Source organism: Nycticebus coucang, chromosome 18, assembly GCF_027406575.1.
Source record: "Nycticebus coucang isolate mNycCou1 chromosome 18, mNycCou1.pri, whole genome shotgun sequence".
NCBI classification, from domain to species: Eukaryota; Metazoa; Chordata; class Mammalia; order Primates; family Lorisidae; genus Nycticebus; species Nycticebus coucang.
In genome coordinates, this window is record NC_069797.1 from 74,913,481 (window position 1) to 74,927,250 (window position 13,770).

Below are 13,770 nucleotides of genomic sequence, written 5' to 3' on the forward strand. Positions count from 1 at the left end.
ATATGTGTGTGTATTTTTTTTTTTGAGGCAGAGTCAAAACACTGATGTTTTCTAACATCTGGAGAAGTAAATATTGTCTAAAGGCATTTATGTTTATTATTTCTTAAGTCTCACAGGTGTCTTCAGCTCACACTCTGAGAAAACGAGGTCCTCACTAAAAATAATATGATCATGGTTTGTGTAAGGAAGATTTGGGCTTTTAACAAAAGGCAGCAAAAGCGGAGGCCTCTTTTTTTTTAGGCAGCCCTGCCTTTTGTTTTCAGGGTTCACCTTGCAACTCCTGAGGAATACATCTAGATGGGCAGGGTTTATTCTGTACCCAGATAATACTGAGCACTCCCTAAGATGACCACTTGGTGGCACCAAAGGGCTTACTCTTCATCCTGTTGATCCAGTTTGAGTAACCCCTTTGCAGAAAGCCAGGAGGATGTCAAGATCAAAAGAGCAGCTAAATCTGGTCTTCAAGGGCCACTTGAAAATGTTGAGGATGAAGAAAGGTTGATTTGAACACGATTTGGTGAACAGTGAACTGTGTCTGGACAGTGTGTTTGTGTACAAAAGTCGCCATCAGATAAGAGCACCTTACAGAGGTTTTATTTCCAGAGTTAAGCCCTGGGGTCCACATATGGTAGAAGGACTCATGCATTTTGGGACAGACCACAAGAGAAGTTTGAAAAGCCGCAAAGGCAAATTAAAACTACACTCATGTACTATCTTCCTTCCAGCCAGTAGGCAAAGCTCAGAAATCTAGATACTAACATTCAGTGCTGGGGGGTGTCAGGGAGTAAGTCCTCTCTTGCACTGCTGGTGGGGTCTGGACTGAAACAACACCCATGGAAGGCAATTTGGCAACAGCTGAGCTGGATCACCCGTATGAATTCACCCTGCTCACACGTATGGATATCACCTTGGAGTGATGGTTATGAGATTGGAAGAAATGTTTAAACAATCCATAATCTGGAACTTGTGAATTAAACTATGAACATCCACATAACAGGAGCTTGTGCAGTTGTACGGAGGGAGTGTTCTGAGAGCCCCACCCGAGACCACTACCCACACCCGTCTGCTCACTACTTGTGAAGTTTTCCTCCAGCCGTCAGTGATTGCTTGCTCCAGCTCTTCCCAGGTGACCATGGTGACTTCTTCATTAGGAACCAAAGTCATCTTCCGGTCCACTATTTGCTGCAATCACAGACAATACATACACACACACCCTTAGTTTAATCCCAGGAAGTTTTAGGGACGGACCTTAGCTCTTTTCCCCTTGTGAAGCCCAAAAGAGCACTGGGCAGGAGTGGGAAGGAGTTCACCCTCAGTCCAGGGGCAGATGCCGGGGAGGCAGGGGGCACACACCACCTGGAGGGATGAAGGGAGCTTGGACAAACCCCAAGAGGGCCAGGCTGAGGACAACCATCCTCCTTCCCCTTGGAGGGCCCCTTCCCACAGAACTGGAGGATATTACCAGGAATTCATCTCGTGCTTTGACCAGATTCTCTAGATTATCCATCCTCCGCAGGATTTCCTGGAAAAAGGGTTCAGGGATGGAGCTCGACCTTGGCCCACCATGCAGGGAGGTTTCTACCTGGCCAGTGAAGCCAGGGCCTCTCGATTCTTTTCCCAGCCAACAAGAAGAAGGGAAGTGGGTGCAAGGGGTGGGGGTGTGGCACAGAGGGCTGGTGGCTAAGAGTAAATGCTGCTGCAGGGATGGGCACCTCTGGTCCTGACATTCATGTCACACTACAAAACCCACTCAAAGCCTCCTAGCACTGCAGGCTGAGCCCACCTGGGCTCTCAAGGAACAAAAAGTACCAGATACTTCAATAGCGTTTGAATTTCTGTGCTGTTTAAAAAGAAAAGCACCTCAAAAGAATCAAATCAAATTTCTAAAACTTAAATTGCTCCTTGCTTGTGCAAACCTCCAAAATCTAAGATTAGCTAGAAACATGCAAAACAAAACAAAACAAAAAACCCTCCACACTTTAAAGTTTGAAAAGAAAAGCAGGCCTCGGGCGGCGTCTGTGGCTCAGCGGGTAGGGTGCCAGCCCCATATACTGAGGGTGGTGGGTTCAAGCCTGGCTCCAGCCAAACTGCAACAACAACAAAAAATAGCCGGGCGTTGTGGCGGGTGCCTGTAGTCCCAGCTGCTTGGGAGGCTGAGGCAAGAGAATCGCTTAAGCACAAGAGTTTGAGGTTGCTGTGAGCTGTGTGATGCCACGGCACTCTACCGAGGGTGATAAAGTAAGACTGTCTCTACAAAAAAAAAATAATAATAATAAAGAAAGAAAAGCAGGCCTCCCAGAGCAAAGTGAGTGGGGCTGGGGTTGTGGCTAGGGTAATGCAGGCGAGTATGTGTTTGGCCTCGTTCCCCTCCTGCCCTGATTCTCAAAGCCCCCCATCCAGCAAAGACGGCTCTGAGAGGTGGGCGTGTGCCCATTGCCTCCTTGAGTGGAGCTGACCTGCCTTGCCTTCCTGCTGTTCTTTGGGGGGTACTTATGCTGCACGATTTGTGTGTACCTCTCCCTCTGAGGAAATAAAAGTGAAATTGTCTCCTGCCCGCTCAGGCTTGTGTCATAATCACAAGGAGCTGGGGTCTCACTCTCCATTCTAGCCTTTGTCTTCCAACATGATCTCCTTATGTCTTTATTCTATTAAAAAGGGAATTCACTCTAAGAACATTCTAAGGAGTTGTCAGCTGCCCTCTGGGTCAGTTTGGCATCCTTGGGTGTGTGACAAGTGGTGGGTGAACCTGGCTTAAGCAGGGCCAGGAAGGAAGGGTGTGGGATGGGGCCCACTGGGCTCTGTGGGGTCTCCCATGGGCTTCAGCTCAAGGAGCATCTTTACCTTTTGGTGGGTTTCTTTCAGGTCTTTCACGTCTTGTATGACATTCTGAAGCATCGCCATGGCCTGCAAGGTAGAGCATGGGCCACATGGGACCAGGTCACCCTGAGGCCTGGCCCCCTCAGTGGCAGGCCTGGACTCAGCCTCTCCGTGGCTGGAGGGTAGCCTGGAGAGGGTCCCTAGTGCACTCACCTGGGGGCTGCTGATTACAGGTTTTGCAGGGCTGATTTCAGGTTTTACCAGCCTAGCTGGCGAATCCTGCGACACCATGTCTGTGATCTTGTCCTCCAGCCACTCTCGGGTGTCCGCGTCCAGCCCGGTGGCCTGGGAGATGTGGTGCACGTGGCTGGTGATGCCCTGCATGTGGCTGCTCATGGTCTTGAGCTGCTTGCTGAGGTCCTGCACCTGGTCGTCCAGGTCCTTCATCTGGCTCTCCAGGGCCTGCTGCGATGCCGCCTTGCTCACGCTCCGCCGCCGCTCCCGCTCCCGAGACACCAAGGCCGCCGAGGCCCCCGCGGACAGCTTGCGCAGGTGCGGGGAGCTAAGCGAGCGCCGCGGGTAATCCAGAGGGTGGCTCGGCTCGGGTGACAGGGACTCGAAGTTGACCCGGGTGGACTGGAGGCCGAGGTTCTTGAGCATGGCCACGATAAGCGTGTGCAGGGCCGTGAAGTTGACGGCACCCACCTCGGGGGTGCCGATGGCCAGGTCCGCCAGCTCCTGGAGGGAGACCGTGGTCTCACCCATCCCGGGTGGCCTCATGAGGCCGGTCAGGAGCGGTCCGCGCCGTCGGGGGCACAGGCGACCATACTCCGCTCACTCTATGCTTCGCCCTCCGAGGCCCCCGGGGCTCCTCTGCCCCTGGGCTCGGCAGTGCTGGGCGACAGTCACCGGACGGAGCCTGGAGCCCGTCCACTTCCGCCTCCCGCCTCGGGGGATCAGCACCCCGACCTCCGCGGCCGGTCCGGGACGGGGACCTTAGGCTACCGGCCTCGCCGGCCAGTCGCGAGCCCTTAGCACTCCCCTGCCCCGTGCTGGCTCGTGGTCGCGGACGTTTTAACGAGAGGTGGCCCCTTCGCTGACGGTTCTGAGGATTCTGTGTCAGAATGTCGCTGCTCAGAGCCTTCCAGGAAGCAAAAGCCACCAAGGGAGTGCGGGGAGGGGCTTCCATACTGGAAGCAACCCCCAAACCCATAATGGGGGAGTCTCGGGGTGTGACAAAGCGTTTCCATTAGTGATACAGCAGTTTGGGGGGTGGGGAGGCTAAGATTTAGCTAGACTTCATTCATTCTCTTAACCTACCAAGAGTAGCCCACTCACTCTTGGGGTCCACTTAGGGATAGAAAGACTTCAGGGTATCATGGCAACCTACTTTGTGTTAGTTGTGTCCTTTCCACAGAGCAGTGGACCAGGTCTAAGGGCTACAGTCCCAGGGCCTTGGCTCCCTGGAAACAGCTCTCATATTTTGTTCAACCAAAGGTGGGGCCATCTTGGAAAAGACTACCCACTACGCAGGCAGGTCTAGTCAGCGCCCGGGTGTGCTGCCCTAGCCTGACTGATCTCAAAACACACTCAGTGTCTAGCTCATTAGAGGCAAGACTAGACCGATCTGACACCCTCAACAACTGATGCACGACTTCCCCACACTCAGTTCTTCCAGAAAGTGTGTAAATAACAAGTGGTGACACACCACATGACCGTATCTGTACCACGCACCCTCATCTGGGCTCTGCACCTCTGGGGGGGGGGGTGAGAGAGAGAAATGGTTGTGTCTGTACATGTGGACCTTTTCTTGTTATTATTCCCTTCTAACAATTTTTCACATTGTGTTACATATCACAAGTAATCCAGAGATGATTTTTCCTTCAAAGTACTCCCCTGGGCAATCTGGTGACTATAGTGATTGATATTCAACAGTGAAGTATGTAGCACTTTTCCTAGGATGAGTTCTTGAACTTCATCGTCCGACCTGGTACTGTACTTGTTTTAAGCAGGAACATGAGCATCCATAGATTTTGGTGTCCAAGGGGGAACCAACCCCCCCCACTCAGATACTGAGAAACTGTATTATTTTAATGAATTTTCAAATTCAGATTTTCAGTTTAGTCTGAGTTGGCATTTATTTAATTAAAAGACTTTTGTTTATTATATTCCCAATAATTGGCATACAATAGGCCTTCGAGGGTTGATATCAAAAGAACAAGTTCTAGGTGGGGCACGTTGGCTCATAGCGTGTAATCATAGCACTCTGAGGGGCCAAAGTGGGAAGATTGCTTGAGCTCAGGAGTTCACAATCAGCCTGAGCACGAGTGAGATCCCATCTGTACCAAAACTAGAAAAAAAATTAGCTGGGTGTGGTGGCAGTTACCTGTAGTCTCAGCTACTTGGGAAAATGAGAGGAGCCTCCTTTGTGTCCAGAAGTCTGAAGTTGCAGTGAGCTATGATGATGCATGCCACTGCACTCTAGCTGGGGCTACAGAGCAAGACTTGTTTTTATGTTTTGTTTTGAGACAAATTCTTTGTGCACTCATGCTCTTACCTAAGAATAGTGAAGCTGGTCACAAGATTGAAGCCTTAAGATGGGAGAACCATCTGGCATAGAGGCTGAGGTGCTGAGGTGGGGCCTTATTTCTAAGTTCAGTGACTTTCCAGAAGAATGCCAGCAACCAAATCATCACACTGACTGGATCAGCTCCTGGAGCCTCCTGTTTTTAGATCCCTGGAGCTTACTAGCCAGGCTTATATTAAGACTCACCGAATACCAAGGGAAATGGTAGCATATTCTAATTCTTGGAGTCACTATATATTCGAAATATTTTTGCTAATGAAGTACATTTAGAATTTTCCATCTTTGAAAATACAGTAAAGAAAACATTAGCTGGAGGTACAAGTGGAATTTTAGACTTGAAAACGACCTCAGTTTTCAAGTCCAAACCTCATAGCTGACGGCAGAAGCCCAAAAAGGACTAGTCATTTACCTGATGTCACGAACAAGAACCAGCTCTCCCTTCAGCACGCTGATCATCTTGAGTTCTCTGCTCAAGTCTCCTCACCTGGTCTATTGACAGCAGTTAACTTATCTGTGTGCTTCAAAAGCCTAATGTGTTCAAAATCTTGATTGTGGATTAGGAGTTTTTCTTGTCATCAAGAGATTAAAAAATCAAGTAAACTCTTCTTTTCTCCATGGAGAAAAGACAATTGTACAAATAGAATTCTGCCTCTCAGGAGCTAACAGAGCCAATAAATGATTCTAGCTCGTTTCCCAGGGACGCTCCCCCTTCCTGTGACATTTAGTCCTGAATTGGACCAGGCTCACAAGTATAAAAAGTAAATCTACATTGGCAGTAAGGCCTCCCCTAACAAAGGATGTGTAAACTAGATTCATGATGATGGATTTTAAAATGTTGCAAATTCTAGTAATTAAGAAAAAAATTTAAAAAAAATTTTTTTGATATAGACTCTAACTCTGTTACCTGGAGTAGAGTGTCATGGTATCATAGCTCACAGCAACCTAAAACTCCTGGGCTCAAGTGATCTTCCTAACTCAGCCTCCAGAGCAGCTCGGACTATAGGCACCTGCCACAAGGTCCAGCTAGTTTTTTCTATTTTTTTTTTAGTAGAGACAGGGTCTCACTCTTGCTCAGGCTGCTCTCTAACTCCTTAGCACAAGTGAGCCACCTGCTTCAGCTTCCCAGATTGCTGGGATTATAGGCGTGAGCCACCACACCTGACCAAAAATAAAAATTGAAATTTAAAAAAAAAAAAAATGTTGGAAGGTGGTGCCTGTGGCTCAGTGAGTAGGGCGCCAGCCCCATATACCGAGGGTGGCGGGTTCAAACCCAGCCCTGGCTGAACTGCAACCAAAAAATAGCCGGGCGTTGTGGCGGGCGCCTGTAGTCCCACCTGCTCTGGAGGCTGAGGCAGGAGAATTGCGAAAGCCCAAGAGCTGGAGGTTGCTGTGAGTTCTGTGATATCATGGCACTCTAGTGAAGGCGGTAAAGTGAGACTCTGTTTCTACAAAAAAAAAAAAAAAAAAAGTTGGAGCTCGGCGCCTGTGGCTCAAGAGGCTAAGGCCACATACACCTGAACTGGCGCGTTTGAATCCAGCCTGGGCCCACCAAACAACGATGGCTGCAACCAAAAAACAGCTGGGCATTGTGGTGGGCACCTGTAGTCCCAGCTACTTGGGAGGTGGAGGCAGGAGACTCTCTTGAGCCCAGGAGTTGGAGGTTGCTGTGAGCTGTGATGCCCCGTCCACTCTACCCAGGGGACCGGGGACAGGGCGGGGGGGACAGCTTGAGGCTCTGTCTCAAAAATAAGAATAAAAAATGTTGGGAAGGTCAAGTACAGTCCTAAGTAATATCATAAACCTCTATCACATAGGAAAAGGGCCGATTGTTCCATTTTTTTTAAATTTAGATTTTATTTTCCTTTTCTTTTGAGACAGAGTCTTACTTTGTTGCCCCAGGTAGAGTGCCATGGCATCACAGATCGGAGCAACCTCAAACTCTTGGGCTCAAGCAATCCTCTTGCCTCAATTTTTCATTTTTAGTAGAGACAGGGTCTTGCTCTTGCTTTGGCTAGTCTCGAACTTATGAGCTCAAGTAATCCACCCACCTCAGCCTCCCAGAGTGCTAGAATTCCAGGCGTGAGCCATCTTGCCCAGTCTAATTTAGATTTTAAATATATTACTCCATAAGGATTTAACGTCAGTGCTCAGAAAGGGGACAGAACCTGCAGGAGATTAACCAGCCACAGGTCTGACCACACTTTATGCTGTGTCCATGATCTCCTGCACAGTTTGGACATAAGATAGTCACCATCCAGGTAGGGGAGCAGACAGGTCCACAGTTAAGTGAAGACACCAGGGAGGCAATGAATTCTTTTATTTGCAACTTTAGAGCCACACAGATACCCAGAGATGGGACACTATTTTCTAATCTGATGTCCTTGGGGGGAGTAACAACATGAATGCTTCATTGTTTAATGGCTGTAGGCACAGCGGTTTCTGAAAGAAAAATAGGATTCTCTATCATAAAGACTTGAAGTTGACTAGAGAGAGGATGACAGGACAGGAACAGGGAGGCACTCAGCTTCCCCAACCAGGTTCGACATCAACACTTGTACTTCCCTGCAGTTGAAACAATGATGGTCATTACAGAGCTAAGACTTTAAATGCTTTTAACTCCTCTTTTAAATCAACAAGATTTTCAGATTCTTTCCAGGAAAGCGTCTATAAGTTTTGTTTAAGGAACAAGTCTGATGATGGCAGCCATTTAAGGCCATTTTATTGATCCATTAGCTCAGTCTTCTTCTTGACTATCTTAATGCCTCCTACCCAGCAATCTTGGTGACAGAGACTAACTCCGATTATTTCCGGTCCTCCCTTGCAAGCAAACACGGTGTACATAACTGGTGGCACTGCTTTTTACACGTTTTCCTTCGGCGTTCCAGAGTCAAGGCTAGTGAAAGCTAGTCATCCACAGTGATGTTTCGGAAAAGGTAAGCCATGGATTCTCCGTTATGGATTCTTCGAATAGCTTCAGAAAGAATCAAACTTATATCCACAGTCTTGATCTTGGGACACTGCAGCTTCTGCACCTCATGAGGCACAGTATTCGTCACCACCACCTAATTGTGCAGCAATAGAGAGTAAATGCTGTTATGATGCATGTGTGCCCCAAACTGGTCCCTCAGAAGAGCTCATCTAACACTCAGTACCCATGGCCTAAGGATCCAAACTATAAAACCTCATTCCATTGAGTATATATAATTTTAATAAACTAAACTTAATCAACTTTGTGTAAGAGAAAAGTTACATATCTCAGACTCAAGTTCTATGAATGTCACCGTCGACATGCAGAAATATAATGAGCCCCAGCATTGTGCATAACTTTCACTATTAGGGAAGAATTCAAGTCTCAAGAGAAATAGTACTGAAGTGCAAAATTAAAGTACTGAAGCAAATCTTCATGCAAACAGACGTATACAGATGCTCTTCTTAGGATGGGGTTACACTGGGATAAACCCATCGTAAGTCGTAAATGCATTCAGTACGCCTAACCTAAACATCAGAGCTTAGCTTTACCCCTTCCTTAAATGTGTTCCAAAAACTTTGATCCACCACAGTCTATTTTATAATAAAGTGCTGCATAGTTCATGACATTTATTGAATACTGTACATTACTTCGAAATTGCAATGGTTCCACACCATCAAGTTGAGCCATCATAATTTGGGGACTGTCTATATTTTTAAATAGACATCTGCCTCCAACAAACCACTAGCCAGCAAAAGCACCACTTCATAGGCACTCTAGAGAGAGATTAAGCAATTTAGTATTGACTGAGTCATTTTTAGTCCTAGAAAATACACAAGCAAATCTTGACTCAAGCCCTTTAAAAACAGACCTCATCAACGGAGGACTCCTCAATCAGGCGGGGGGCATCTGCAGACAGGATGCCATGGGTGGCCATGACATAGATTTTATAAGCACCTCTCTCTTTCAGGATCTCTGCAGCAGCAACAAAACTCTCCACATCGTCAATAATGTCATCCTGAGAGGAGAACAGCGTGAGTTCGTATAAAGGAAACATCCTCTAGCCCAGTCAGACATTACCTCCCTGCTCTTTTCTGTACTTAGTTTCAAAGGATTTCTGATGGAAGATGGAGCCTTGTGCCTGGGTCAGATTGAATATCCAGCAATGGCAACAGAAGTGCCCTGACGACACCTTGTGTGTCTGCCAGAGACGACAGTCAGGTAAACGTGACATTACAGCTAGCGTTTAGGACAGCCAAGACGCATATCCTTGTTTCAAATTTCTGATGAACCCCACACATTTAATTTTATTCCCAAGAGAAAGTGACAGGAGAGCTTCTACAAAGGACCAGTGACCTTCCAGCCAGCAAACTGATGTCAAAGTACAAAATGAGCATGCATGGGGTCACTTGTCCTCATTTGTGAAGAAGAATAGCTCATGTGCAGTTCACCTCATGGACCCAAGGCTGAAGGATGATGAAGCAAGCTGGTTTGAGGAACCTAGGACCTATAAGATGAGGTTATGGTACCAGAATCATTTTATGTGTAGGTTATACTTTAATCCTTATTTAGCTATATAAAAATTTCTACTATTTGTCCTAAGGGAGTTTAGGATCCAATTAAATTTACTAGAATCACAATCCCAAGTGGACAACCTACGGACAGCCAGCAGGGTCATCTCTGCACGTGAGGGGTGACACTTGGCCATACCACTATGATTGCAATGCGGCCTCCAACATCTCCAACGACGGTTATTGGTGGCTTCTCTTTGGCCATCATCACTAGCAAAACAAAAGAAATCATAAGATCCGAGTTATTCATGTATCACTAGATAAATGTAATCACCACCTCATTCCCTGGACATGGAGGCAAAACCAACGCACGGACAGAACAAGACCACATGGATTCCCCCTCAAGGACCTGGAGGTCTCTCAGAAACAGAGAAGCCCTGGTCAAAGAAACAGAAGGCCAGCCACGTGTCACTTCAGATTTTGTTTGTTTGTTTTTGTGGTTTTTGGCCAGGGCTGGGTTTGAACCCTCCACCTCCGGCATATGGGACCAGCGCCCTACTCCTTGAGCCACAGGCGCCTCCCCATCACTCCAGATTTTATAGTAGCCACATTAAATAGTAAAAGCAAACAGGTAAAATGATTTTATTTTACACAGTGTACTCGAAATATTGTCATTTCAACATGTAATTGATATAAACATTTATTTATTTTGAGATAGAGTCTCACTACGTCACCCTCAGTAGACTGCTGTGGCATCACAGCTCACAGCAACCTCAAACTCCTGGGCTCAAAGTGATTCTCTTGCCTCAGCCTCCCAAGTAGCTGGGACTACAGGTGCCCACCACAACACCCGGCTATTTTTTTGTTGCAGTTGTTTAGATGGCCCGCCACCTTCGATGTATGTGGCTGGCACTGTAACCACTGTGCTATGGGTGCTGAGCTCATAAACATTTATTTTTAAATTTTATTTTATTTTTTTGAGACACAGTCTCACTGTCACCTTGGGTGGAGTGCTGTGGCATCATAGCTCACTGTAACTTCGAACTTTTTGGACTCAAGCAATCCTCTTGTCTCAGCCTCCCCAGTAGCTGGACAACCAGCACCCACCACAATGGCTGGCTAGTTTTTCTATTTTTAATAGAGACAGGGTCTCGCTCTTGCTCAGACTGGTCTTGATCCCTGAGCTCAGGCAATCCACCTGCCTCGGCCTCCCAGAGTGTTAGGATTACAGGCGTGAACTACCACACCCGGCTTGATATAAAAATTTATTAATGAGGCTCAGCACCCATAGCACAGTGGTTATGGCGCCAGCCACATGAACTGAGGCTGGTGGGTTTGAGCCCGGCTTGGGCCTGCTAAACAACAATGACAACTGTAACAAGAAAATAGCCGGGCGTTGTGGTGGGTGCCTGTAGTCCCAGCTACTTGGGAGGCTGAGGCAAGAGAATTGCTTAAGCCTAAGAATTTGAGGTTGCTGTGAGCTGTGACACCACGGCAGTCTACCAAGGGTGACACAGTAAGACTCTGTCTCAAATTAAAAAAAAAAAAAAAAAAATTATTAATGAGAGATTTTACATGTTTATTTATTTATTTTTTGTGGTTTTTGGCCGGGGCTAGGTTTGAACCCGCCACCTCCGGCATATGGGACCAGCGCCCTACTCCTTGAGCCACAGGCACCGCCCGTTTTTTTTTTAAGCATCTTTATTTTATTTATTTCTTTTTTGCAGTTTTTGGCCGGGGCTGGGTTTGAACCTGCCACCTCCGGCATATGGGGCCGGCGCCCTACCCCTTTGAGCCATAGGTGCCGCCCGAGATATTTTACATGTTTTTAATAGTAAGTCTTTGCTATCTGTTTTGTATCAGGCCAGTTGTGGTGGTTCATGCCTGTCTTATACCCACAGCATTTCTCAGCGGGGAGGAGTCATGTTTCCCAAGCTCAGTAGCCCCATAGTACATGGCATAGACTCAGACGTGGACAGCCAAGCACAGATTCTGCCAACATGAAGAAGCCACACTGCAGCGCCACCGGCGGGGCGGCTCTTGCCGAGACTGACAAAGATATGCAGACGAAATGCCACTCTGCAAAAAACTGAATAGGGAAAGCCTGCCAGGGCAAGATGGCTTTACTTCATTTTCTTCTGAAGTCACCTTATTATCAGATAAATGCACTCCACATACAGTCAGTTTCATCAAAATTAGCAATGTGAAGACAGCTACAAGCCCATCGTGTTGCCCTCATTTAACTGGTTCTTAAAGTAGAGGCTTCTTACCTCACTACAAAATCTGCATCTGGGAAAGGCTGTCAGTACACACAGCAAATGACAGGACAGAGCAAGGAAAAGAGAATTTACCCTCAGAAGGGGGTTAGTAAACTGAGAGGAAATACAAAGACTGTTTCAGAAGAATAGACTAAGTATTCTTCTTTTACAGAATTTTTCGACAGTTTTCAGACAGTCTTACTCTGCTTGGATGGAGTGCTGTGGCATCATCCTAGCTCACAGCAACCTCAAGCACTTGGGCTCAAGTGATCTTCCTGCCTCAGGCTCCTGAACAGCTGGGACTGCTAGTGCCTGGCTATTTTTAGACAGGGTCTTACTCTTGCTCAGGCTGGTCTTGAACTCTTGAGCTCAAGCAATCCACCTGCCCCAGCCTCCCAGACTACTGGGATTATAGGTGTGAGCCACTGTGCCCAGCCATTTGATTGAAAACTTTTTTCTTTTTCTTTTTGGAAACAGAGTCTCATTTTGTTGCCCTTGGTAGAGTGCCATGGTGTCATAGCTCACAGCAACCTCCAACTCCTGGGCTTAGGTGATTCTCTTGCCTCAGCCTCCCGAGTAGTTTTTGGCCGGGGCCGGGTTTGAACCTGCTACCTCCAGTATATGGGGCTGGAGCCCTACTCCTTTGAGCCACAGGTGCCGTCCCAAGATTGAAAACTTGTGATTATTCTGAAATATTTTTTAAACTAGAAGTGTGGGGAGGGAAGGGAATAAAATTTGGGATAATTATAAATATAGTGATTTCCAGAAAACAATCTATTTTAGCTGATTCCTACCTATACGCACTGTATACCGCAAAGAATACATATTTTTTCTATATATTAGCAAATTAGCTGAGATGAAATTCAGCACTGTTTTATTGGCAAATTATTTTTTTTTCTTTTTCTATTTATTTAATTATTTATTTATTTAGAGACAGAGTCTCAAGCTGTTGCCCTAGGTAGAGGGCCTCACAGCTCACAACAAGCTCAAACTTTTGGGCTTACATAATTCTCTTGCCTCAGCCTCCCAAGTAGCTGGGACTACAGGCACCTGCCACAAAGCCTGGCTATTTTTTCACTGTTGCAATTGTCATTGTTGTTTTAGCTGGCCTGGGCCGGGTCTGAACCTGCCAGTCTTGGTGTAAGTGGCCAGTGCCTTACCCACTGAGCTACAGGCACCAACTCTTTTTTTCTTTTTAAAGGAAAAGTACAGACCACAAAAGTATCTGTGGCCTGACGTCTCCCCAAATTGTATTTATTTTTAGAGGCAGGGTATCGCTCCGTCACCCAGACTGGAGAGCAGTCACACCACGATCCCAGCTCACTGCAACCATGGACTCCAGTGACCCTCCTGCCTCAGCCTCCCGTGTAGAACCACCCCAGCTACGGAGACAGGGTCATTACATTGCTGAGAAGACTGCTGGCCTCAAGCAACCCTCAGGCATTGGCCTCCCAAAGAGCTGGGTGGGATTACAGGTGTCAGCCACGGCACCCGGCTGGCAATTTCAGTAGACATGTTATTTCCTGATTTTGCATCCCAGAAACACAAGCAATTTCTTGAATGTGGGCAAGTCAAAGAGGATCTACAACAGGGGATGGGGAGATGAACCACAAACATTAGGAATGTCTT

At 47.1% G+C, this 13,770-nt stretch overlaps 2 protein-coding genes across 8 annotated transcripts in view; both read right to left on the reverse strand.

Moving 5' to 3' along the window:
- The window catches only part of QRICH2 (glutamine rich 2), a 34,068-nt gene extending 30,825 nt beyond the window's left edge, over positions 1–3,243 (reverse strand). Inside the window, 4 exon segments of the mRNA XM_053570053.1 lie at positions 1,048–1,182; positions 1,463–1,522; positions 2,842–2,904; positions 3,031–3,243. Coding sequence (XP_053426028.1) covers positions 1,048–1,182; positions 1,463–1,522; positions 2,842–2,904; positions 3,031–3,213 — 441 coding nt within the window. The 5' untranslated portion in view covers positions 3,214–3,243.
- A 4,465-nt stretch (positions 3,244–7,708) lies between these two features.
- PRPSAP1 (phosphoribosyl pyrophosphate synthetase associated protein 1) overlaps positions 7,709–13,770 on the reverse strand; it is a 45,740-nt gene continuing 39,678 nt past the window's right edge. For all 7 annotated transcript variants that reach the window (XM_053569245.1, XM_053569250.1, XM_053569249.1 and 4 more), the window contains 3 exons: positions 10,083–10,153; positions 9,244–9,390; positions 7,709–8,466 (listed from right to left, as the gene is read on the reverse strand). In XM_053569245.1, the coding sequence (XP_053425220.1) occupies positions 8,308–8,466; positions 9,244–9,390; positions 10,083–10,153 (377 nt within the window). In that variant the 3' untranslated portion in view covers positions 7,709–8,307. The remainder of the gene's footprint in view (positions 8,467–9,243; positions 9,391–10,082; positions 10,154–13,770) is intronic.